Below are 24,950 nucleotides of genomic sequence, written 5' to 3'. Positions count from 1 at the left end.
GGCAAGGAGCAGAGCTTGCACTGGGGACTTGCCCTTCACAAGCAGCCTCTGGGAAAGGATCTAGGTAATTGCTCAGATGGACCCACCTCCAGCCTCACTTGACTGTTTGTCATCAGCCAAGTCCACTGGATTTATAGCTTCTTACGACCTGATAACCACTTCTTGCTATCTTTGGTGGCTTGCTATTTCTAGTCTCTAAGCTTCTGCCCCCCCAACCCCCTCTGTAACCACGAGATACAGAAATAAAAATAATCACTGCTGAGTTTAGGCTGCTTCTAGAGAAGGGGCCCAGATTGAAACTGGAGGTGGCAACTTTCAGATGGTGGCCCTGAGAGGGGCTATGAGGAAATTCCCTAAGAGTTGTCCCCAATAAGTCTGGGAGCCCAACAGAAGTGTTGCTCCAAAGCTTTGATTCTGATTTGACTATGGGAATGGGAACTGGGCAAAGCAAAGTGAGCAGCCCCACCAGGAACTCAGAGGTCAGCAGCAGGCAGGCATTCAGGAATTTAGGAGAGCACCTCAGAGAGGGCATCAGAAACCAATGAGAATGATAGAAGCTTTCTTTCTCTTGGGCCCTCCCTAGTTCTGGTTGGTTCTTGTAGGATGGGGAAGGTTGGGGCTAAAATGAGGTTCCAGGTTCCTTTTACATTATATATCACAACTAGGGGAGATAAATGCCCTTCAGAGAGGGACTTCCAGAAAACAGCACCCTGCCTGGCAGCCAGTGCTTTGTGCCCTTTCTTGGTCATGCTGGGAGCTCCATGCCTGGGCACTGCAGCCCTGCAATGCCCTGGGAACTGCCCCATCCACACCCCCTCCTCCCTCCATGGGAGCACCTTCGATCATCCTCAGAGGCAGACACTCAGATGGAGGGCCAGCTGGTGACAGAGGGAGGACTCACTGGTAAAAGTGATGTTGAAGCCCCTCTTCCCTGTGGAGTGGTCAGTCTGGAACTCGAGACGGGCCACATGGCCACTGCTTGTGATGGAGGAGGGAAGCTGGTTTCCTGAGAAGGTGCCCAGGACGGGCGCCTCAGCGGTGGCCCCATCCTTGATGACCAGGAAATCAAACTGAGGCTCCACGTCAATGTCGTTGAAGGCCAGGTGGATGCGGCTCTCAGGCCTGGCCAGGATGAGCCAGACACAGTGGAGGTGGTTGCCATAGTCCTCTGGGTAGTTAGGAGACAGGACAACCCCAGATGGGCTGGTGAAGTTGAAGAAGCAGGAGACTGCAAGAGAAGAGCAGTAGAGGTCAGTAAGCATCCCCAACATTCTGCCTGCACCACTGAGGGCTGGCAGGGGGAACATCTTCTTAGTCTAAAAAGCAATAGAAAGAAAGAGTGGCACAAGGGTTGGGCTGGAATGGCTGGGCTCTGAGCTCCAGGCGGGGAGACATGCTGGGCTCCATGCTGGACTTAGCAATGGGTAGGGCCCCTTTGGCAAAAGGCAGACATGGCAGAACTGGTCTTCTCTTGGCCCCTCTCCCCTGGTCAGCACGCTCACCTAGGCAGTGTCTTCGTGCTTTGGGTGCCTTGGGTGGGGCAAAGCCATAACTCAAGCCTAAGTGTAGAGTCACAGTCCCTGACCCCTCTCAGCTGGGTTTATAGCAGTAGGAAAGGACATTGCTTAATGACACAGCGGTGCTAATTCCCCAGGCGGTAACTGGGTGGAGACAGTCCAGGACCATTTGTCTCCTTCAAACATTTTTGATGGAAAAATGATAGGTGTGCCATGGGATTCTGACAACCCCAAGATACCACGCTATGCTGAAGAGGCGCCAGGAGCACCATCTTTCAGAGACCAAAGCTTCTGAAGAAACTGGGGGAGGGAGGTGACAGCGTCCATTGTGATCCCTGTCCACGTCCTGTTCTCTCTCCCCTATTTCACCCTAAGGATCCACCCTTCCAAAAACCCTTATTTTAAGCTATTTTTATGCCAACTACTAGCAGACCCTGGAATAAGAATAGGCAAAGAAAGTGCTGTAAATGAGAAAACAAATACTAAAACAAAATTATAAAAGAAAATAATAAAATGAAAAAAATAATCACAAGCTTATGACACAGGAAAAATATCAATATTGAATTAGAACCTTTATAATTATCTAAGAACATCACCAAGATGAGTAAAGAGAGTGCTTAGAGGATTCATATGAAAGAAAATAGAATTAATATGACAACACAGTCCGTCTCAATAGCAAAAATAAAGAAAAAATATAGAATCCAATATTGTTGAGGCTTCATGGAATCTCATACATGCATTTATTGCCAATTGCAGAGCAAAACTGATAGGATCCTTTTTGAAGGGAGTATGTAAGTTCTTATCCAGAGCCACAAAACTACTCAAAGACTGACTCGGTAATCTCTAGGAATTAATTCAAAAGAAAAAGAGCCACCTAGCCAAAGATGTTTACAATGACATAATTTCATTATAGAGGAAAAATGCGAACAAACTATATGTCAGCCCAATAATGTGAGGTAAATTATAGCCTTTAATATGATACAGTTTGAGTGCAATCATTAAAGTGATAAATATGACCCTGTAGAAAGAATGTTAAACATAATTTTAAATAAAGCAGTAGATCATAAAATTATATGCACGCTTTTGATTACAGCTATTAAATATTGTTTATATATGGATAAAGACTGGACATGAGTCCCCAAATAAAAACTGTATCAGGGTCATAGGCATTCAAAATGAAATATTTAATTTTTCTGATTGTAAAAATGCTGTAGGTTCATTCTAAACATCTTTTAAGATATACAAGTATAAAAAAGGTAGTTCCAAATATGGATAAACGTTTAAGTCCATTTATAACATTTATATAGATGTTTGGTGTTAATTAAATTGATATTTAAGGGAGTAAAATATTTGACTTACTAAATGTAATGATGCTAAGATGAAAAATAATAAAATCATGTTTGCCAAAGGGGGGAAAATACATTAAAACAAAAAAATTGGTGACTCCTTGTGATGAGTTTAGTCTTGATTCTCCCTGACTCTGCCCAGCTCCCCCTTTTCTGCATTAAGTATTTCTTTTCCAGTCTGCAGCTGTAAAAGCCCTCCCATGCAATTCAGCAAAGTAAGCCTGGTTCTTAAGACATATTCAGTCTCATCCCTGTAATCCATGTATATTTTAAGTATAGAAAGTATTCGAACCAAGGGGAGAGAAGGACATGAAAAAGCTTTTAGGTAATGCAATATATAGCTAATGGCAACTATTATTATACATTATTGAGGGTTTACTAAGAGTAAACACCATTCTAAGCACTTTCATCAATTACTCAATTTAACTGTCACTATAACGCTACGAGGTAGGTATTGTTATTAACCCCATTTAAAGATGAAGACACTGAGGCACACAGAGGTTAAGTAATGCAGGGCCAGTAAATGGTAGCGCCAAGGCCAAATCAATGCAGCCTGATTCTAGAGACCAAGCTCTTACTAACCCCCCAGCGTGTCTCTCAGTATGAGAATAACACTTCCCACTGGGCCTATGTGACCGTTCCTCAAATCTGCTGAAGATTCATCTGTCGACTTGAAATATTACATTAGCACTGAATTGGGAGTCTCTAGGCTAGACATGGATGCCCCCACACAGCCATCTTGTCTCCAGCTTTGTGGGAGTTCAGTTGGGAACATAATGCAAATAATGAGGAATCAAAACCCAAAGGCAAAGACCTTGAAGACAGAGGGGGCAAGTCACAGGGCCTGCTGAACAAGTCCAAGGCAGATGAAGACAAAGAAAGGTGCTACAGTTTCAGAGGGAAGATGGCCAGGGGCACTGTGAGTATGTGAGCAAATAAATTTGCTGCAGAGGAGTATTTCATTAATAAGGCCTGAGACCCTTTCCCTACCTCCATCACTCTATCAGTGTATTATTTTTTCTCTAGAACCTTTTACCAGGATTGCCATGTTGCAAAGCTCCAGGGGCACCATTTTGCAATTTGAGCAGCTATATATGATAGCTCTGCTTATCATTCTCCAAAATTATCTTGTTTACATGTTTAGCTGTTGATGGTCAGTCCTTCCCTCTCCCCAGCACATACACAGATCTTCCATGACAGCGGAAATCTCATCTGATTCTGCTGAATCCCTAGTGGCTCCCACAATGCCTGACACATTGTAGGTGCTCAACCAATATTTGCTGAATGAATCAATGAGTACCTAATGGTTGAAACCATTCTGAAAGAAGGTGAAATGAACATGTGGGTCTCATAACCCCATCCCACTCCAAACCTCAACCAACAGATTGACCAAAGCCTGTACAAATATTAATAGATGGATACCTGTGCCAACTCTGGAAAATAGAGAAAAATGCTGTGCTGTAACTTTCCATGTATTTATCTTAGACATAGTACAGATGTGCCCCTAAATAATTTACAGTGGAAAAGGGTATGAATGAGCCAAGTTGTTAAACAGCAAAGGCAACAGAAAGCTGCTCTTAAATATCAAAGGCCTCAAAAAATGTCCTACTCACATCCACTCAAAGATGTCTCCTATCCAACCAAGAGATGAATTTAAACAACAAACTCAAGTAGGATAAAGTTGTGGTTAACAAAAAGCATAAAAAAAGATTGACAATGAGCAAATAAACCAATATGGTAATGAATTTAAATAATTTATGTAAACATAGTTATAAAATCAAATGCAAGTGTAACAAATATTCCTTGGAACAGAAAATATAAGACATTATTCTTGCCCAAACTCTAGGGTAGAATATTCCAGATTATACTGACACAAAGAGTAAAGTTGGAGCAAGGAGATATGCTAATTTGCTCATCTTGCAAGAAATCCTGTTTTGCAGTTTCTGTGGTTAATTAGAGAAATATAGGTTGGAGCATGCTTTTAAAGATGTTAGGTGTAATTAGTAATAGAATATGAAATAGCTTATCTTCAAAATTACCAAAGGGGAAAAAGCAAAGTAGTCAGTTCAGGGAGGAAAAAAGAAATTCAAAGGAAAAACAAGGAAGCATGGGGTAGGGGGGTTGTAATGTAAGATGCTTTACAAAAGATAAAACATCATTTATGACAATAAATGTATACAGGTTAATCTCCTAGTAATATATAACCCTCTCTTTGGGACAAAACACACAGCTAAGACAAAGTGACTCTGAATACTCAAAAGTAAAGGAATGGGCCAAGATATCTCAGGCTTTACATTAGAAGAGTGTTGTAATTTATCAATACAAGTCTCAAATATTCCTATTTAATTGGTGGACTGGGCTCAGGGCATCACTGATTTTAAAAAGTTCCCCAGGTGATCCCAAATTGCAGCCAGGGTTTGAGAACTACTGGTGGAGGCAAATGTGAACAACAAAAAAGGAATTTTAATATTCATATCAGATCCTTGGATATTATATTACACCTGACTCTTGGATGATCCTTTTCTTATGCCAAGAGTTTTCTGGACAGCTACCAAGAGGCATTTCTTATTATACCTGGAAGGAGACAGGGCTGATAAACTGACACTCTTAGAACAAGAATGTGGCCTTATAAAGCTCTGTCTTCCATCTCAAGAGAGTACTCAGACCTGTTGCAGCAAGGACAGGAAGAGGAAGTGTGCGTTGTCTTACAAAGATCTAATCTTTCTTGCTCTGGAAAATTATGTATGCATGTTGTATTGTAATATTTCTGTAAGAGAATAGGAAGACACTGCTTCTCAGTGTCCCAAATGAGGGAGGGATTTTTAAAAAGTTGTAATTGGATCTCATCACCCTCAATCACCCAGGTTAAAAGAAGGAGATCAGGCAGCTTCCTCCTTCAGAGTAGTGACCAGGCTGTGCTCATGGATCTTGACCTTGACTAAACTTCTAAGTCAGAAGCGTCAGATTGTTGACAAATAATAAAGGTGGGAAACTTATTAACAGGTAGATGTGTAATTACTGTGCATTATATTAGGTTATTATTTAACATGAGCTTGAGTAGAAAATAAAAGGGGCTTGTTGAAGACCCCTCTTTTATTATGTTTTTCTTTTGGTGTTGTCACCAAACAAAGAGAGTTTTCAATAGTCCTGATAGAGACCTAATACAAAATCCAAATATCATATTTAAAACATGGATAATGAGCCCATTACAAAATAAAGATATGACAGTTATAATACTTTATGTCCAAAAGCATGAAAGAGACAAAATAAAATATACTACCCTGAAATCAAGATCAAGATAAAAAGGATCTGAAAATATTATGAGTGTGTATATTATATGAAACTCTGTAGTCTTCAAACAAGGAATGCAAACTTCTTTACAGGTGCCCATGGACTATTACAAAATTGACCTTACATTAGGCTATAAGAAAATCCCCATAAATTCTACCACAATGCAAAAACTGTTGGGCCACATTTTCTGTTCACAGTACAAATAAACTAGACGTCAATAAGAAAAGAACAAAGAAAAATCCATAATCACTTAACAATTCATAAAACTCTTTCCAAATAAGTTCCTTAGTTCAATGAGGAAACAAAGCTGTCAATACAGACTTTTTTTTTTTTTTTTTTTAAGACGGAGTCTTGCTGTCACCCAGGCTGGAGTGCAGTGGCCCGATCTCGGCTCACTGCAGGCTCCACACCCCAGGTTCACACCATTCTCCTGCCTCAGCCTCCCGAGTAGCTGGGACTACAGGTGCCCGCCACCTCGCCTGGCTAATTTTTTGTATTTTTAGTAGAGACGGGGTTTCACCGTGTTAGCCAGGATGGTCTCGATCTCCTGACCTCGTGATCCACCTGCCTCGGCCTCCCAAAGTGCTGGGATTACAGGCGTGAGCCACTGCGCCCGGCCAATGCAGACTTCTTATAATGATGATGATACTAGACCAAAGCTGTAGTAAGGAGAAAATTCATAGCTTTATTCATGATTAAACAATAAAGAAATAAAATAAGTGCAATTAGTGTTTATACTTAAAAAGTTACCAAAAGAATAACTGAACATGATTAAGGAGAGAAGAGAGAATAAACTTAGAAAAGATGAAAACAGAAAAAAAAATTGGCTTCTGAAGAGATCAATAAAAATTTCTGATTGGTTTTTTCAATAAGTAGAAATAGAAAAGATAAATATACATAGAGATAGGAGGCTATAATAACACTAAGGTGATAATCCAACTATAAAAGAATAGTATACATAACGTATGAAATATGGATAAGATGGAGAATTTCCTAGAGAAATTTGAATTACCAAAATTAGCATGAAGGGAAAAACCTGAGGAAACTGGAAAATACTTAGTGGGTAGGTGATTTCATGGCCAGTGCTACAAAACTATAAACAAACTTGTAATAACCATGCTATTTAAATTGATTTTGATACAATACTCCCATAACAATGATATGTATGATACATACACAATCATATCCACCAACACAGGACACACCTACAGTATAGAAAATCCTTCATGCAAAGTGCTAGAAAATCTAATTCAACCCTACAACAATAAGCCAACATGACCTACACAACAAAAACAACAAAACTGTACTGATAGGAAGAAAAAAATTTTTAATGGAGAGGCAAACTATGTTCCTGGGTGAAAATAATTCATATTACTAAGATAAAGTGTCCTAAATCATGGTACAAATTTAACACAATTCCAGGTCAGATCTTTTTTTTTCTGGAACTTAAAACCATTGCAAGATCCATCTGTTGGTAAACAGGTGAAAACAGCCAAGCTCTCCTTGAGACAGATAAGGAATAATAGCATATAAGGTGTTAGTTGGCATTCTGAGAGCTTCCTGTATCTCAACTCATTAACTCTCACAGTAACCCTCTGAGATAGGTACTATTATTAACCTACTTTACAGAGACAGACGCTGAGTCCAAATGTTAAATTAATCTGCCCATGGTCATACAGTCACTGTAGATGATAGAGCTGGGAAGATGAACCAGTCAGGCCAGTACCAGAGCCCAAGCTCTCGACCATGACACCTACTTCCTCCCAGAGGAGGAAGGGCTTGCCAACCCAGATATTAAATACTAAAACATATTATAAAGCTGTAATAATATAATTTATACTATATTGACTTCAAAACAGAGATCAACAGAGCTGGAAAAGAAAGTCCAGAAAAGGAACCAAAAATATATGATGAAGGGGGCTTTTCAAATTAGCAGAGAGAGGGCTGATTGATCAATACCTGATGCTAGAACAAATGGCTAGCCAGTTAATGACAAAATTAGGTCCACACTTCATTCCATGTACCAGAGAAGTCCTAGAAGAAAATATAAGGAATATTTGTATAATGTTGGAGGCAAGGAAGGACTTTATTAGTATTACACCAAAATTAGAAATCATAAGGGAAATTTTAAACTACAGAAATGGAAGATTTTAGATTTCAAAAATCACCATAAACAAAAGCTGAATAATGAGAGACAAATGGACAGAAAATATGTGCAAGTTACTACATTTAAATATTTACTATCCTTCATCTATGAAGAATTGGAATTTGATAGAAAGATGTACACTCAACATAGAAATATTGGCCAAGAAAATTAAGAGGCAACCAACAAAGAATAAATAAAGTTGATTAATAAAGAGGTGAAAAAACATATAATATTATTAGAAAACAAAAACTTAAAACAACGGAGCTATTGAGTTGGCAAAAAAAAAAAAAAGATGGCATTGAACTTTTTGAGAGAAAGGAGACTGGCAGGGCAGATAGGGACCAAGCAGTCAAGAGGTAGGAGAAAACACAGGAGAGTGGTGTCATACAGACAAGGAAAGAGGGTTTCTAGAAGGAGGAAGGGACATCTGTTTTGAAAGACTGCTGAGCACCATGTATCATCTAGGCTAAAAATGATCCACTGGGTTTCAGCAACATGAGACTCATTGGTGAGTTTCGTTGAGAGCAATTTCAGAGACGTGGTGGACTCAGAAATCGGAATGGAGTGGGGTAACAGGGTACTGGGAGGTGAGAAATGAACACAGCAAGGGTACATAGACATCCTGCTACAGAAGTTTGGGTATGAAAGAGACTTAGAGAACCTGCAAGGAGATGAGGGTGTGAAGAAAGATGCTTTTTTAAATTATTATTATTGAGACGGAGTCTCACTTTGGTGCCAGGCTGGAGTGCAGTGGCGCAATCTCGGCTCACCATAACCTCTGCCTCCTGGGTTCAAGCACTCCTGTGTCAGCCTCCTTAGTAGCTGGGACTACAGGTGTGTGCCACCACACCCAGCTAATTTTTTTTTTTTTTTTGTATTTTTAGTAGAGATAAGGTTTCACCATATTGGCCAGGATGGTCTTGATCTTTTGACCTCATGATCTGCCTGCCTTGGCCTCCCAAAGTGCTGGGATTACAGGCATGAGCCACTGTGCCCAGCCAAGATGGGTTTTTGTTTTGTTTTGTTTTTTTTAGATGCAAGCAGCCTGAGAAAATTTCAATGTTGATGGAATGCAACTGGCAGAAGGGAAGTGGCTGAAGAGTTAGCAGAAGAAGGAAGAATTATTTGAAGCATAAGATTCTTGAAAAGGTGAAAGGTGAGGAAGAATTTATAGCTAAATGTATTAAACAGTGGATTGCAACCCATTATTAGCTGGTCATAAATTTCATGTTAAGCAACAAAACAAACAAAAAACAAAAAATATATAGTTTGGTTTTTTGTCTCCTCCAAATCTCAGGTTGAAATGTAATCCCCAATGTTCGAGGTGGGGCCTGGTGGGACTCATGGGGGCAGATCCCTCTTGAATGGCTTAGCGCCATCCCCTTGGTGGTGAGTGAATTTTTGTTCTGGTAGTTCACATGAAATCTGGTTTCTTAAGAGTGTGGTGCCCCCACCCTACCTTGCTCCCACTTTTACCATATGATATGCTGGCTCCCTTTTGCCATGATTGTAAGCCTCCTGAGACCCTCACCAGGAGCTGAGCAGATGTCGGTGCCATGCCTGTACAGCCTGCAGAACCACGAGCCAAATCAAACCTCTTTTCTTTATAAATTACCCAGCTTCAAGTATTTATAGAAATACAAGAATGGGCTAACACAGAAAATTGGTACCAGGGGTGTGGGATGTTACTATAAGATACCTGATGATGTGGAAGCAGCTTTGGAACTGGGTAACAGGGATAGGCTGGAAGAATTTGAAGGTCTCAGGAGATAAGAAAATGAGGGAAAGTTTGTAATTTCTTAGAGACTGTTTAAAAGGTTGTCACCAAAATGCTGATAGAAATACGGACAGTGAAGGCCAGGCTAACAGGTCTCAGATGGAAATGAGGAACTTATGGGGAATTGGTGTAGAGGTCACCCTTGCTACTCCCTAGCAAATAACTTGGCTGCATTAAGTCCATATCCTAGGGCTTTTTGCAAGTTTGAACTTAAGAGTGACAACCTAGGGTATCTGATGGAAAAAATTTCTAAGCAGCAAAGCATTCAAGAATTAGCATGGCTGCTTCTAACAGCCCATGATCAGAACAGGAGCAAAGGGATGACTTAAAGTTGGGACTTACATTTGAAAGAGAAGAAAAGCACAAAAGTTTGGAAAATTTGCAGCCTGGCCCTGTGGTAAAGAAAGAATCTAAGCAGTCTGTAGAGCAACCACTTGCTAGAAAGATTAGCATTACTGAAAGGGAGCCAAGTGCTAACATCCAAGACAATGGAAAAAAGGCCTTGAAGGCATTTCAGCAATCTTTGCAGCAGCCTCTCGCATCATAGGCCCAGAGGCCCAGGAAGAAAGAATGATTTCAGGGACCAGGCCTGGGGCACTGCGGTCCTGTGCAGCCTCAGAACATCGCTCCCTGCATCCTGGCTGCTCCAGCTGCAACCACAGCTCAAAGGGCTCCAGATACAGCAGCTTTCATGCAATGTTAAGCCTGTGGGTGCACAGCATGCAAGTATGAAGAAGGCTTGGCAATTTCTCCATAGATTTCAGAGGATGTATGAGAAATTCTGGGCACCCAGGCAGATGCCTGCTGCAGGGGCTGAGCCTTAACAGAGAACTTCTACTAGGGCAGTGTGGAGTGGCAATGTGGGGTCGGAACCCCCACACAGAGTCCCACCAGTGAAGTGCCTGGTGGAGCTGTGGGAAGGGGGCTGCCACCCTCCACACTCCAAAATGGTAGAGTCATGGCAAGCTTGCATCCTGAGCCTGGAAAAGCAACAGGTGTTCAAGTCCAACTCATGAGAGCAGCCACAAGGACCGCACTCTGCAAAGCTACAGAGGCAGAGCTGCCCAAGGCCTTGGGAGTTCACCCCATGCACCAATGTGCCCAGGATGTGGGATATGGAGTTGAGGGTTATGTTGGATCTTTAAGATTTAACCTCTGTCTTGCTGGGTTTTAGAATTGTGTGGGGCCTGTTACCCCTTTCTTTTGGCCAATTTCTCCCTTTTGGAATGAGAATGTTTGCCAAATGTCTGTACACCATTGTATCCCGGAAGTAAATAATTTGCTTTTGATCTCACCAGATCATAGGTGGAAGGAATTCATCTTCAGATGAGCCTGTAGACTTAGGACTTTTGGGTTCATGCTGGAATAAGTTAAGACTTTGAGGGACTATTAGGAAGGGATAATTGAAAATACAATTATCCCTTCCCAATGTCCTTTACAATGTGAAAAGGACATGAGATTTGGGGAGCCAGGGGCAGAATGATATGCTTTGGATATTTGTCTCCTCCACATAGCACATTGAAATGTAATCCTTAATGTTGGACATGGGGCCTGGTGGGAGGTATTTGGATAATGGGGTTAGATTCTTCATGAGTGGCTTAGCATCATCCCCTTGGTTATAAGTGAATCCTTGCTCTGGTAGTTCATGCAAGATCTGGTTGTTTAAAAGAATGTGGTACCTATCACCTACCTCACCCCCATCTTGCTCCCACTCTTGCCGTGTGATACACTGGCTCTCCTTTGCCTTCTGCCATAATTGTAAGCTTCCTGAGGTCCTCATCAGGAGCCGAACAGATCTTGGTGCCATGCCTGTGCAACCTGCAGAACTATGAACCAAATTCAAACTCTTTTCTTTATAAATTACCCAGCCTCAGAAATTTCTTTATAACAATGCAAGAATGGGCTAATAAAGGAAGAGAATAGGAAATATCTGAGTTCAATGTAAGTAGTAAAGGTAAGTACTGCTTGTGAAATGTATGTTTCAATTATGTGCAAGTGTGTACAAAGTTACAAGGTAAAAATACATTTCTCATTGTTATGTTAAAAGTTTTTAAAGGTTCCTTATCTAAAGCATAAATGGAGTTATGCTAAAAATTTTTTGATGGGTAATTTATAGGGAAATTGTTTTTTGATGGGAGAAAGGATTGATCATCTATTATAAAAACTGGGAAGAATAGAGGAATGGTGAGGATGGGTGTTGGTTTGTAGGCTTGGTGTCTTCAGTATTTGAAAATTGAGAGTGTTGCCTGTGAGGTAGGAGTAAGGTGAGGAGAAGGGGCTGTTCATGGGTTCGAGCAGGGTAGTGAATATTTGGCGTAGTTTCCATGGAGAAATGGAGAAGAGAATGACTTGAGAAACACAGATGGATTGCTAGGCACTGTTCTAAGCCTGACTGAGATTGGTGTTCATGAATTTATAGCAGTGCCAATTTGTCTGGTTGGGTGATTTTCTCCAGCAATGCTCACCCAAGCAGAAGTGGCCCAATCAGATTGTTCTTGCTTCAGTGTATGAATCTAGATAAGTAAATGCAGGCAGCTCTGCTGATTCAGCTATTGTTGAGCTGGAAGCAGAGGCTTCACAAACCCAACCTTAAATTTCTTTCACCTCTTTCTGCTCAGAAGCTCAGTGTATGTAAAGTTGTGTCTCAGTTATCTTAATGTCATCTCTGGCACTAGAGCTTGGTGAAAGTTATCATTTAACTGTGTTAGTCCCAAAGACACTGTGTGAGTTTCTCAAGGTCACCTGCATCAGGGCAAAGCTAGTTACTGGGCAGGGCTTAGCCTTATCATAAACAAGATTAAGTTAACTTTAGGCTCCGTTCTCTCTAAGGAGAATACTGAGGATGCAGTCTAGAAATTCACACACATTCCAAAAGGAGTATGAAGGATAAATGGGCAATACTGGCTGCACATTTCCTGAGCACATGTATGTCCTCCTAGATTCATATTTGATATAATCCAGTCCAAAAGCCATAAATTGTGCCCATGTTATTTTTTCTTTAAAAAATTCTTTAGAGAAAGGGGTCTCACTATCTCTAGGCTGCAGTGCAGTGGTGCAATCGTAGCTCACTGTAGTCCTGAACTCCTGGGCTAAAAGTGATCCTCTCACCTCAGCCTCCCAAGTAGCTGGGACTATAGGTGTGTGCCACTATGCCTGACTAATTATTTTTATTTTTTTTTTAAGAGATGTGTGTGTGCAGGGGTGGGGGGTTCTCACTATGTTGCTCACTCTGGTCTTAGATACCTGGCTTGTACTCAAGTTTTTGTGTTTCTTTTTTTTTCTGCCCAATTTCCACCTCTTGGACAGGTAGAATTTGAGCATCGGTGTTCTGAGACAAATTAGAAGGGCAATCAACAGAGCTAGCCCTCTCTCATTCCTAAGACACTTTGGTTCTTCCATAATACCTTCTCCAGGTTTTTCACCTCTAGCTTTGACCGTCCCTTGGCAGTCATTTGAAAGCTTTCCTCTCTACCTGACTTTTACCTTTTGAAACATGAACAGATCCATTTCAGGGTCATCTTCTCACTTGCTTGTCCTCTTTAGGGCATCTCATCCTCACATAACTCCTAAATGTATGCCTGCAGGAAAGACATTTCTTCTGAACACCAGACCTGTGTATCCAGTGGTCTTTGAAATATCTCCACCTAGCTCAAGTATTGATGGAGTGATGGAGCACCTGCTGTGTGCCTGTCCCTATTCTAGGTATGGGATCAGCAGCCACCAAGATGGATAAGCAAGTCCTTAGTCCCTCTGAAGTTTACATTCTAAGAGGTGACGAAGAAAAGAATGAATGGCATAGAGGTGGACTGCTTTTAATAAGGCAGCAGGAATGGCCTGTCTGAGGAGGTGGCCTTTGGACTGTGGCCTGATGATAAGGAACCAATCATTCTAAGGAAGGTTCACTGCAGGGGGAAAGAATTACAAGGGCAAAGGCCCTGGGGTGGGAATGAGCTTGGTGCATGTGAGGGACAGAAGGGAGGCCAGCATGGTAGGTAGAAGCAGGGTGATAGATGGAGCAAGGAACACAAGGTGAACTAAAGAGGATGACAAGGTCTCTTAAAAATCATGAGAGTCAGTTTGGATTTTATCACAGCAACTTAAAACATGTCCACAATTGAACTTTTTGTCTTCTTCCCCAAACTTAATTCTCAGGGGCTAAAGTTCCCCAAACTTGGTTCTCAAGGGAACCAAGGTTCTCTGGGACCTGGAATGTTCCCTGGCATTAACAAATGACTCAGCCCTTCCATCACCCAGGTATAGGTTTGCCCTAGGCACTCTTCTCACTCCCCACTCTTGCTTCCTTTATGCCACTGCCTCCAAAATAAATTCTAGTAACCCAAACCCTCCTACCACACTCCAGACTTGATGCAAAACTGTCTGATGTACATCCCTCCTGGAGATCCCACTGGCACCTCGAATGCATGTCCAAAATTGAACTTTTTATCTATTTTTCTAAGCCTCCTTCATTCCTTATCTCCATGAATGACAACACCCAGTTGCCTAAGCAAAATATGTCAACTCCTTCTCCCTCGTTCTCATATTCAATCAGTAACTAACTTCTGTTGATTCTATCTCTTTAGTATCTCTTGTACTTGTCACATCCTCATCACATCCCTATTAAGTGGAGGCCCTCTTCCTACTGCCAGAGTCTACCTGGTGTCCTATTTTAAATTTCACTCATTTTGAATCCATCCTCCATATTGGCTCCAGGGTCAATTTTGAAAATCACAAATTCTTTTGCTGTTACATCCTTGCTTGGGACTTCTTAAAGACTCCCTGCTGCACAGAAGATAAAGTCTAGACTCCTCATGGGGCAGAAAAGACTCTCAGTGACCTAAGGCCCTTGCCAATCTTTTTTATTTTTATTTTTCCACTCTCCCCACCCTCCCCCATTGCACCCTACACTCCAGTCAGATTAAACTACTTGCAGCTCTCCAAATGTGCAAGGCTAATCCATGTTTGTATTTTTGCCCCAGTGATTTTCTTTTTCAAGAATGTTCTCTCCTCCCCCACTTATCCTTCCTAGCTGCAGTGATAGAGTCTGTATGACAGGCTCATTGCACTCAGGGCCTCAGCCACTCTTGGCTATAACTACACTAGCTTGAGGGCTGTGGAATAAAATCCTGCTGCTAATAGACCCTGGGCAGCCAAGCATCTTCCAAACCAAAGGCTCTCCGACTCCAGCTGTGTTGGCTTTGTTTATATAATAGCAGCAATATAACACTACTAATAATAACTGTAACAAAAATAGGAAAATAATACAAAGAATTTGCTGTATGATTGGTACAACAATGAACTAGACATATACAGGTCTGCCCTCAGGGAGTTTATAGTTTAGTGAGGGTGCCAGATAATCAACAAATAAAATAAGCATCACTTATTATGGTAGATCATACTAATTGTTCACAATCATTTGTTCTCTCCTTGCCCTTGCTATACATCTTTTGAGGTGGTGCTCACTTCCCTATTCCCATTGACTTTGGGCTCAGTCTTGCAATTTACTTTAGCCCACGGAATTGTGAGTGGACATGACATAGGCATTTCCAAGCAGAGGCTTTAAATGTACTTGAGTAGTTTGGCTCTTTTCCCTGAAGCTTTTGCCTTTTGGCATGAGAACAACATGCTCTAGGTACAACGTGGTCCTTCAGCCTGTGTCCCAGAATGAGATGTTATGTGGAGCCCAGGAGAGCCCTGCAGAGCTGCAGCTGACTTACAACCCTCTTGAGATATGAGTAATAAATAAATATTTATTGTTTCAAGTCACTGACAGTTTCGGGCTGTTGATGCCACAGCAAAAGTTGACTAATACACTTATAAAAAAGGGTATGAAGGAAATAAAAAGTGACATCACTTTTCTGGATAAGGTGGTTAGAGATGGTCTCTCTGGGAATGTGACAGTTAAGGAATGATGAGATGGAGCCAGTCCTGTGAGGGACACTCCAACATGGTGAACTGTAAGTGGAAAGGCATTGAGGTAGGCAAGAGTTTTGATGCAAGAGTGGCATGGGATGAGGGGGAGAGAGGTAGGAAGGGGTTAATCATACAGAGCTTGAGTTTCTTTTTTTCTTTTTTTTTTGAGACAGAGTTTCTCTCTGTCACCCAGGCTAGAGTGCAGTGGCGCAATCTCTGCTCACTGCAAGTTCTGCCTCCCAGGTTCACGCCATTCTCCTGCCTCAGCCTCCTGAGTACCTGGGAATACAGGCGCCCGCCACGACGCCCGGCTAATTTTTTGTATTTTTAGTAGAGACGGGGTTTCACGGTGTTAGCCAGGATGGTCTTGATCTCCTGACCTCGTGATCTGCCTGCCTCAGCCTCCCAAAGTGCTGGGATTACAGGCGTGAGCGACCAGCCCAGAGCTTGAGTTTCAAGTCAGTGACAAGTAAGAAAAAAAAGACAAACCACTATATATAGCCTCATAGACCTTTGACTCAGAGATCTCTCTTGGCATGGCATTCAAATCAATCACTGAGGCCCAATTCCTTTCTTGGCATGAGGTCTTTGGCATGTTAGGGTACCCACGTAACATATTGCCCAAACTGGTTTTGAGAATGATAGATGGTACTATGGATAATTACCTAGAACAAAAGATGTAAACTGGGATTGTCCCAAGCAAATAGGGATATATTGTCACCCTACTCATGGTAGCAGCTATTCATGAAACTAGCTTTTGCTTCAAGTTCCTCATTCACAACTCAATCCCCTCTGGAACTGGAATCCTAAACTCAAACTCATTGGTAGGGGTCTGATGATTGCTAAGTTCTTGCCCTCTATGGCTGGACCCTGTTACCTGTATCCCATAGAGGTTGGCTAGGTTCTTGGTATAAATTACATGACTGTTTATCAGCATAACCTTTGGAAATTACCCACTGCCTGGAATTACCCTGTGGCCATGACTGATTCTTGCCACACCTCTGGAATAATGCAATGCCCCCACCAAACCATTCCAGGTGCTTACCCCGGACTTTAGGCCCTCTTCATTGAGATGTTTAGAGGCCTTTCCCAAGGCCAGGCTCTGCACTGGGATTTTCATGCATTCCTCAGTGGCTGGCTGAGGAACTCATATCCCCAGCTCACAGGAAAGATTCTGATACCTTACGGAACAAAGCACAAAAAAGGCCCCCTGCCCTATGCTACTGGGAAGTAGCTGAGTCCACACTCTTGGGGCTCAGCTTTTACCTTGAAAACAAGCCATAAGTTCTTTGGAAAATATACATAGCCAGACCAAGCCACCATGCCAAAGTTGGAGCAAATATGAATCCTTCTAAAAATTGGGGGTTTGCATGTATTTTTCACTTATTAGTTCTACGCATTTGGGAGGGAGGAAGAGGGCAGGTACTTTACATCATTGAGTCTTTCCCCTCATATATAAAAATGGGATTAATAACTTCTAAATTACAGCTTTGTTGTGAAGACTCAACGCAATGAAGTTTGTGAAGGCATGGAACACAGCACTGTGCTGGGCTCAGGGAAGGTATACATTCAATTTTGGCTGAATTTGAAACAAGAGGGACACCCCCACTCTGCTGCTGATGGCTGTCTCCACACATGCTTCTGCTTGGTATATCTCCTAATCAGCCTACTAAGGCAGCAAAAGTGGTGTCTCCCCACTTCTCCCTTACCACACCCTCTATCCAGCAAGACCCCAGGCCGAAAGGTTTGCTCTTTGATCCTCAGTCCCTCCTCTCCTCAAGGAATGAACGGGTAACTCCAAGTCCAGAAGATTCTGACAAAACTCCCCATTTGCAGGAATGATTGACTGCTCGACTGCCAACTGTGACCTGGTGAGGCACCTTTTGTGAGCAGATCTGTGGGCAGATCACCTTAGAAAGGAGAGGCACTGTCAGCTGCATGGGGGTACCTGGTACTGAACAGCTCTTCACTTGAGTGTTGGATATTCTGTCAGTCTTGAGTCTCACTGTGAGATTCTGAGGAACTGTGACATGTTGGGGAACAGATGGAAGTCCTGATGACCTAGTCCTTCCATGTCCCAAGCAAAGGCTACTCAAAAGTGCTTCTCTCCTGTGAGATCCCACAGCTGCCTGCATCCAGCCCCCAGGATCCTATGAGTGATACTCGTGCGTCCTATTTCTTGCTACATGGGCAGATCCCAGCTGGTCTCTATGCCCAGCTAAGCTTAGCTTCAGCTGCTCTTATTAATCTGGTCAGCCAGACACAGGTATTAGCTACGAAAAAAGTATCTTGGCATGATGTAATCCAAGAGCTCAAGCCTTCCCATTAGCCCAGAGGAATTCAAGGAAGGGTGTGGATCACATCTTCAACAACTCAGGGGATGTTCTCAGGACTGTAGGCCCAGGTCCCTGGGTCTTTGAGGCACTCAGGGCTTGTCCTCTTCACCTGAGCCCTTGAGCTCTGTTAGAGAGCTCCATCATGCATTCTAAGCCTGTTCATCAGAGCATCCTCACTCAAGGAGTCTAGAACTGCCATGGTCCTTTCATGCCTCAGACCACCACCCAATGAAGACTGGAAAACAATACATGCTGGTTGTTCTCCATGAACACAAGGAAGTACATTTGGATTTTCTCCCAGGAGAAACACGATAATCCAAGGGAGTTTACAGGTAGCCTGGGAGAGCTCCCTGCAAGACCATGGAGGAGTCTGATCTAAGTCCCAGAGCAAGATGAGAGTTGATCAGGTAGCCTAGGGCCAGGAGCCTTTTCTCTGAACCCACCTCCCCTGAGTCCCCCAAAAGATTGCTCTTGTATATAAGGCCTAGAGGAAGGGCCAATCAACACAAGAGGGGGTAACCCAAGGCCCTCTTAGAAAGCCAAGCCCTGGAAAAGGTATGTAGTGCCTTCCCCGAGGACCACAGAGTCTGAGGACACCCACATCACTGAGGGCTGATAGTAATGCACATATGTTCAAGTAAGATGACAAATTCACCAAGAGGCTCAAAGAACAGGGTTGGGGTATTGATAGAACTTCAAGCTCCAGCTTTTGAGCCAGCAGCTGTGAAAACAGACCCTGGTTGGGGAAATTCTGTTGGCCTCCACAGCTCTCTGAGTCAGGCATGGCAGAGCACAGTGGAGAATGCATACACACAACTTTGCATATTTTACAGAGAAAACAGAGCCTGTTGGCTTGATCCCAAAGGTGAAAGCTGAAATGAGAATGACAGAGATACCTCATTCCCCTACAAGTAGAGGTCACAGCTCAGGATTAGACTCCTAAAGCCTGACCAATTTTCCTAGTTCCTATTCCACGCAGGTAGCTGTGGTCCTAATATACCTTGGACCAGGACTCTTAGCTGGAATAAGGCCTTTGAACTGGGCCTTGGATTAAACTGTGTTCACAGTTTGGTTTTGGACAGATTCCTGGGTTGGATTGGACTGAAATTTTTGCCTGTGCTACAATCTTCCAAGAAGACTTCTGAAAATCTGCCAGTTGGAATGAATTTTTCTTCCTCTACATTCTGGTAGCACTTTGTGACCACATCTATGATTGCAATAATTCAGAGACTGCTTTAAAATAAAAGCACATGCTTATCTTACTCACTAGACTATGAGCTCTTGGAGGGCAAGAACCATGTTTGAATCATCTTCATCACTTGCCCGGTGCTGAGTGTAATGGCCAGTACATAGTACCCACTCCCTTCCACATTTTGCTGCATTTAAATTAAATGAAAAACAACAAGTTGTAATGTGGGAGTACTGGACCATGCATCTCATTCCTTGATGGGATACCAACATAGAGGTCAACATCCCATGGACCCTGGGAGACTACAATCATCCTAACAACTGAGTTATGGCAGCTCAGCCTGGTCAACTTAATAGCAACAGCATATGAACACAACGTATCACCACATGCATCACAACCCCATGTATCTTGGCATGACACAAGTATTAGCTAGGAAAAAAGTCTCTTGGCATGATGTAATCCAAGAGCTCAAGCCTTCTCATTAGCCCAGAGGAATTCAAGAGACAAATTCAAGGGACCAAACCTCACAGAAATGACACAAAACTTTCCCCAAGCAACTGGCATACAGTATGTGTTCCATACTAGTTGTTCAGAAATATGACCTAATGTCTAGATCATCTAGGAGTTTTTTAGAACAACAATTCCTAGGCCCCATTTTGGACCTACTGAATTGGAATTTGGGGGGACAAGGCCAAGAATTTTGTATTTTAAAAGGCCTATGAGTGATTCTAATGGTTAGCTGGGTTTGGGTCTACTTTAGACCAGGCAGGGCCACCAAAGACACTTCCTTCTCCTATAAAGTACCTGACTATTTAGACATAAAGGAAACAAGTGATGTATGTGACTCACACTGGCCTGGCAGGGAAAGTGTTGACTACTTCCTTGGACATCCTGATAGGAAATGCTGGGAGCCTCCTTCGTGAGCCATCCCTTCAGTCTGCCTGATTTCACCCTGGCCAGGTACACTGAAGACCTAGATCCCATGGGCTTGGTTCTTACAGCCAGATTCTAAGCCAAGCCCAGCTAAGCATGATGGTACATTGGGAAGTTCTATTCCTACAAACTGTTGGGGTAAGATGTGTGTGGCTGCACAGAGCCAGTAACTGGTGGGCTTGTGAGAAGCCCAGCATACCTATAGGCCCACTCAGTTTTAGGATCTCCCTCTCCTGCTAACCCTTCTTCAATATGTATGCCCCAGTCCAAGGACTGGGCTTCTATTCTGGTTCATGGTTTCCTCTCTAGTCTCTGCTGTGAGACTGAAGCCTCTGGCTGGGTCAAGGGTATACTCTGCCGGGATACACCCTATTCCCTTGGGTGAGGACCTGAGTCAATCCAGAATCTTCCTTCCCCCATAAAGTATCTGCCTATTTGAAAACAAAGGTAACAGGCAATGATGTGACCCATACTGGCCTGGTAGGACAAGAATTGACTCCACCTCCTTGTACATTCTGAGAGGCAACACCAGCAGCCTTCTTTGTGACCCATTCCTTCATCCAGGGTCAGCTCTTTCAGCTGTGGACTCCCTCAACTCTGGCATACACTTCCCAGGCTGCCCCATGGCCCTGGGACGCTTCATAGCTATGACTAGTGCCCATTCTCCAGTACAGTAGCAGATACAGACCCTCCCCCATCCTGCTACCACCCCTGACTTTCCACTCAAGGTGACGTCCCCTTCAGATCACTGGGAGCATTCTGCAGAGCGGGCACCCCCTGCTCTGCCTGCCACTAGCAAAGCGAAACCACAGGTCTTCAGTGTTCAGGTTCTTGAGGACTGGATAACAGAGGGAGGGAGCCCTGGGACTCCCTAAGTTCCCTGTTTATTTTCTGGGGCCATCTGTAGGTCAATGAAACCTTGAAAGAAGTCTAGAGAAATGAGGGGAATGTTACATTAAGCAGAGGAAGCTCACACTGATCACGGTCCCTGGCCTGATCACAAACAGTTCCCAGGAATATTATCCCCCATGCTGAGGCTGATGCATTTAAATCTTTGCTGATCCCAACTCTGGCTCTGATCATTTGAAAAAGGCAATTTCCAAGGACTCTAGCTATTGTGATCACATTTTCTGGGCCAAGGGAAATGATGTTTGAAATTGCATTTGTCCTGGAAAATCTGGGATTGTATGTTTACAGGGAACACTAGGTTTCAGCCATAGAGGGGAGGGAAAATAGAGCATGCTTCACCTGTGCACTGAGGGCAGGGTGGGAGCAGAAGTGAAAAAAGTACCTGCCTATTTAAGAATAAAGGTAACAAGCAATGTATGTGAAGCAATGCATGTGACTTATATGAAGAAAACCATGGAGCTGTTATATTTAGAAAAACGAAAGTAGGCGAACAAAAACATGTGTCTGGATATGAGGGCTGTGTATTATAAAAATGCCTATTTTCTTCAAGTTAATTTATATTTTAACAGGAGTGCACATACAAAATCCCAATAGGATTTTTTTTTACTCTGACAAAATGATTCTAAAATTAATCTTGAACAACAAACAGATGAGAATAACAATGAATATTCTGAAAGAGAAAATAATTAAGGGAGGAAGGAGTTGTTTCTAGCTCTGCCAGATATTAGAACACATTATAAAACAACAATTAAAATTATTCAATACCAGTGCTAAGATAGAAATAGAGCAGCAGAACAAAGTGGTGACTCAAGAAATAGACTTAACTACATCTGAGGATTCAGTATGTAATAAAACAATTCATTTCCCTCAAATCAAAAGGGAAATGAATTACTTAATAAATTGTGTTGGAAAACTGCATAATAGTTAGGACAATATTATACATTCATCTAAGTAAACTCCAGATGGATTAACAAATTATATTTTAAAAAATCAAATTACTGACAAATAACCAAAAATAGAACGAACTGTTTCTCAGATCCATGGCAGAATAACTTTGTCAGCTTTGAAAATAAATCACAAATACTGAGAGATTTGTTTATATAGAAACGTAAGACAACTATACAATGAAAAATAGAAAACAAATAGGGACAATGAGATTAGGAAAATACATATATCAAATACCACAAAGAATTTCTATACACAATATAGAAAGAATGCCTTCAAATTGGGAAGGAATACCAACACCCCAGTAGCCACACGTCAGTACCAGTAGTCACTATACAGGGATTGGAAACAGCAAATGCCCCATGTCCCTCCTAGGCAGGGCTGGACCCAGGTCAGCTGAAGAAAGGCCAAGACTAAAGTCTCTATCCAGTGTCCTGTGATGGCAATCTTGGCAGTCCTCCAGACACCTCTTTTATACCTCTTACCCCAACAGGGACATGTCTCTGGCCCATGGCTACCCAGAAGTTGTCTCCAGACTGTGCTCCCATAAACCCACCTCCCTTCTTCATTCATATCCATTAGGCAGCAGCCAACCCCTATAGGAAACATTGCAAACCCAAGTACCCAGTCCTGCAGTGTGGGCACACGTGTGTGCGTGGGTGTTTATGTGTGTGTCAATGTATCTATGGAACGTGTCCCTTTTGCATAGGCCCAAACCCTATGGCTTCTCCCAGAACCCGCTGCCGCCTCTTGGATGTCTCCTTTTCCAGCAGGGCCTCTCATCTTTCAGGCCCAACCATTCTAACAGAGAAGATGTCAAGTCTATGCCCCATGAGAAGAGGGGCTGTTGCTCTTCTGTTCAGCACCCACTATGATGCCCGCCACATTGCAGGCACTCAATAACTATGTGTTAAATAAAAGAATGAACCTAATATTCATAGCATCAATGTTTTCTCCTTGAAAAACTAAATTATAAGCCACAAGGGCCCACTTCATTTATATAATGGTGTCTATCTCCACATGAAAAGAGCTCCTTGAGGACACGGACTGTGCCCAATTCATCTCTGAATTCGCGGCACTTAACACTGGGCACTTCACAGTAGTCAACAAAGGTGTGCTACAGAAATAGATTCAACTTATAGCTATTAAATTAGCAACTTTTAAAAGGCCACACAAATATCTGAAGTTTAGTGAAGCTAACAAAGTTTACAAGCAATATATATGTGATCTAAACGAAGAAAACCACAAAGTTGTTATCTTTAGAAAAGTGAAAGTAGATAAACATGAAAGAGAGGCACGCCATGTTTCTGGATGAAAAGACCACACGTTTTATGAGTCTTGTTCTTAATCTTATAGCTTTTGCTACTGGCATTATGAACCGACACAATATTTTGGGGAAACCATACAACAGTATGCATCAAGAGTCATAAAAATATTCATGTCCTGATCGGATAATGTCAATTCTAGAAATTTATTCTAAGGAAATAATTCAAGAGAAGAAAAAGCCATAGGCCTGAAGATGCTCATTATAGCCTTATATAAAATAATTAAATATAATTGGTTGAATAAGTCATGGTTTATTCACTTGACAGAAGAACCCACAGATTTTTAAGAATGATAACTATGAAATACATGTAGCAACATGGTAAGATTCATAACAGAATATGGGCTTTAAAACATAGAATGCAAAATGGTATGCTCACTCTGATGAAGACCACATAACATATGTGTATAGATGGGTAAGAATAAAAAAAGACTGGTCAAATTTGAAGTCAGTTTGGTTTAAGGGAGAGAGAATATGAATATTTTCTTTATTTAAACTTTTAGATTTATTTAAACCATTAAATTAGCTTAAACTTGGAAAATACGAGAACATACCAAAAGTCTTTGTCAAGTATTGGCCCTTGGGCTCCAGATACGTCTAGAGATAGAGTTACAGCACATTATATAGGGCATGGCACCATGAGATTGTCCCTTTAACCTGAGCAGGATCATCCCCAAAGGCCCTTCAGTTTAGAATTTGACCAGGAACAGCCATACCCTCTTATGCAGCTAACTTTGTACATAGCAGGTACTCAATAAATCAAGATGGATAAATAAATGAATGGGTAGAAGGAAGGGAGAAAATGTAAAGATCAGGAAGAGGTTTCAACCCCAGTATATTGTATGGTGGGGGTATACAATATTGGTAGATTTCCAATAAGGGTCACAAATCTATCTTTCTTGGATTTGTCTAACTCTTGTCAACCTTTGTTGCTTCATAAAGGTAACTCAGCCAGCAGTTTGCTTCTGTACTCTGGCCTAGTATTTTTATCCTAAGGCTTCCTTGTCCTTACATTTGCAGATGATCCCTAAACTTCTAGAAATCTAGTGCAATGGAGAGAGGGCAAGACTTGCAGCAAGAACCTGGGTGCAAATTGCTGCTCTGTTAATTAACAGCTCAAATTCCAGCCTATTATTTAGTGGTTCTATGACCATCGTGTTTGTTATATTTCTTTGAACCTTGTTTTAATTTATAAGTTGAGAGAATAAATACCCCATAACATAGTAGGGAGGACTCATATCTTCCCAATAATGTAGAACATTTAATAAAATTAGTGTTCTCCTCTAACCCATGCCTTCCCACTCTCATAATGCTACAGACTTTAATC

The 24,950-nt window shown here is 42.1% G+C and overlaps 1 protein-coding gene across 1 annotated transcript in view; it reads right to left on the bottom strand.

Annotated features, from left to right (window-relative positions):
* CSMD2 (CUB and Sushi multiple domains 2) overlaps window positions 1-24,950 on the bottom strand; it is a 664,918-nt gene that overhangs the window by 230,643 nt on the left and 409,325 nt on the right. Inside the window, exon 14 of the mRNA XM_054497047.2 lies at window positions 902-1,228. Within this exon, the coding sequence (XP_054353022.1) occupies window positions 902-1,228 (327 nt within the window). The remainder of the gene's footprint in view (window positions 1-901; window positions 1,229-24,950) is intronic.

Source organism: Pongo pygmaeus, chromosome 1, assembly GCF_028885625.2.
Source record: "Pongo pygmaeus isolate AG05252 chromosome 1, NHGRI_mPonPyg2-v2.0_pri, whole genome shotgun sequence".
NCBI lineage: Eukaryota > Metazoa > Chordata > Mammalia > Primates > Hominidae > Pongo > Pongo pygmaeus.
The sequence above is the reverse complement of the archived record's forward strand: the minus strand, read 5'-3'. Positions and strand labels throughout refer to the sequence as shown.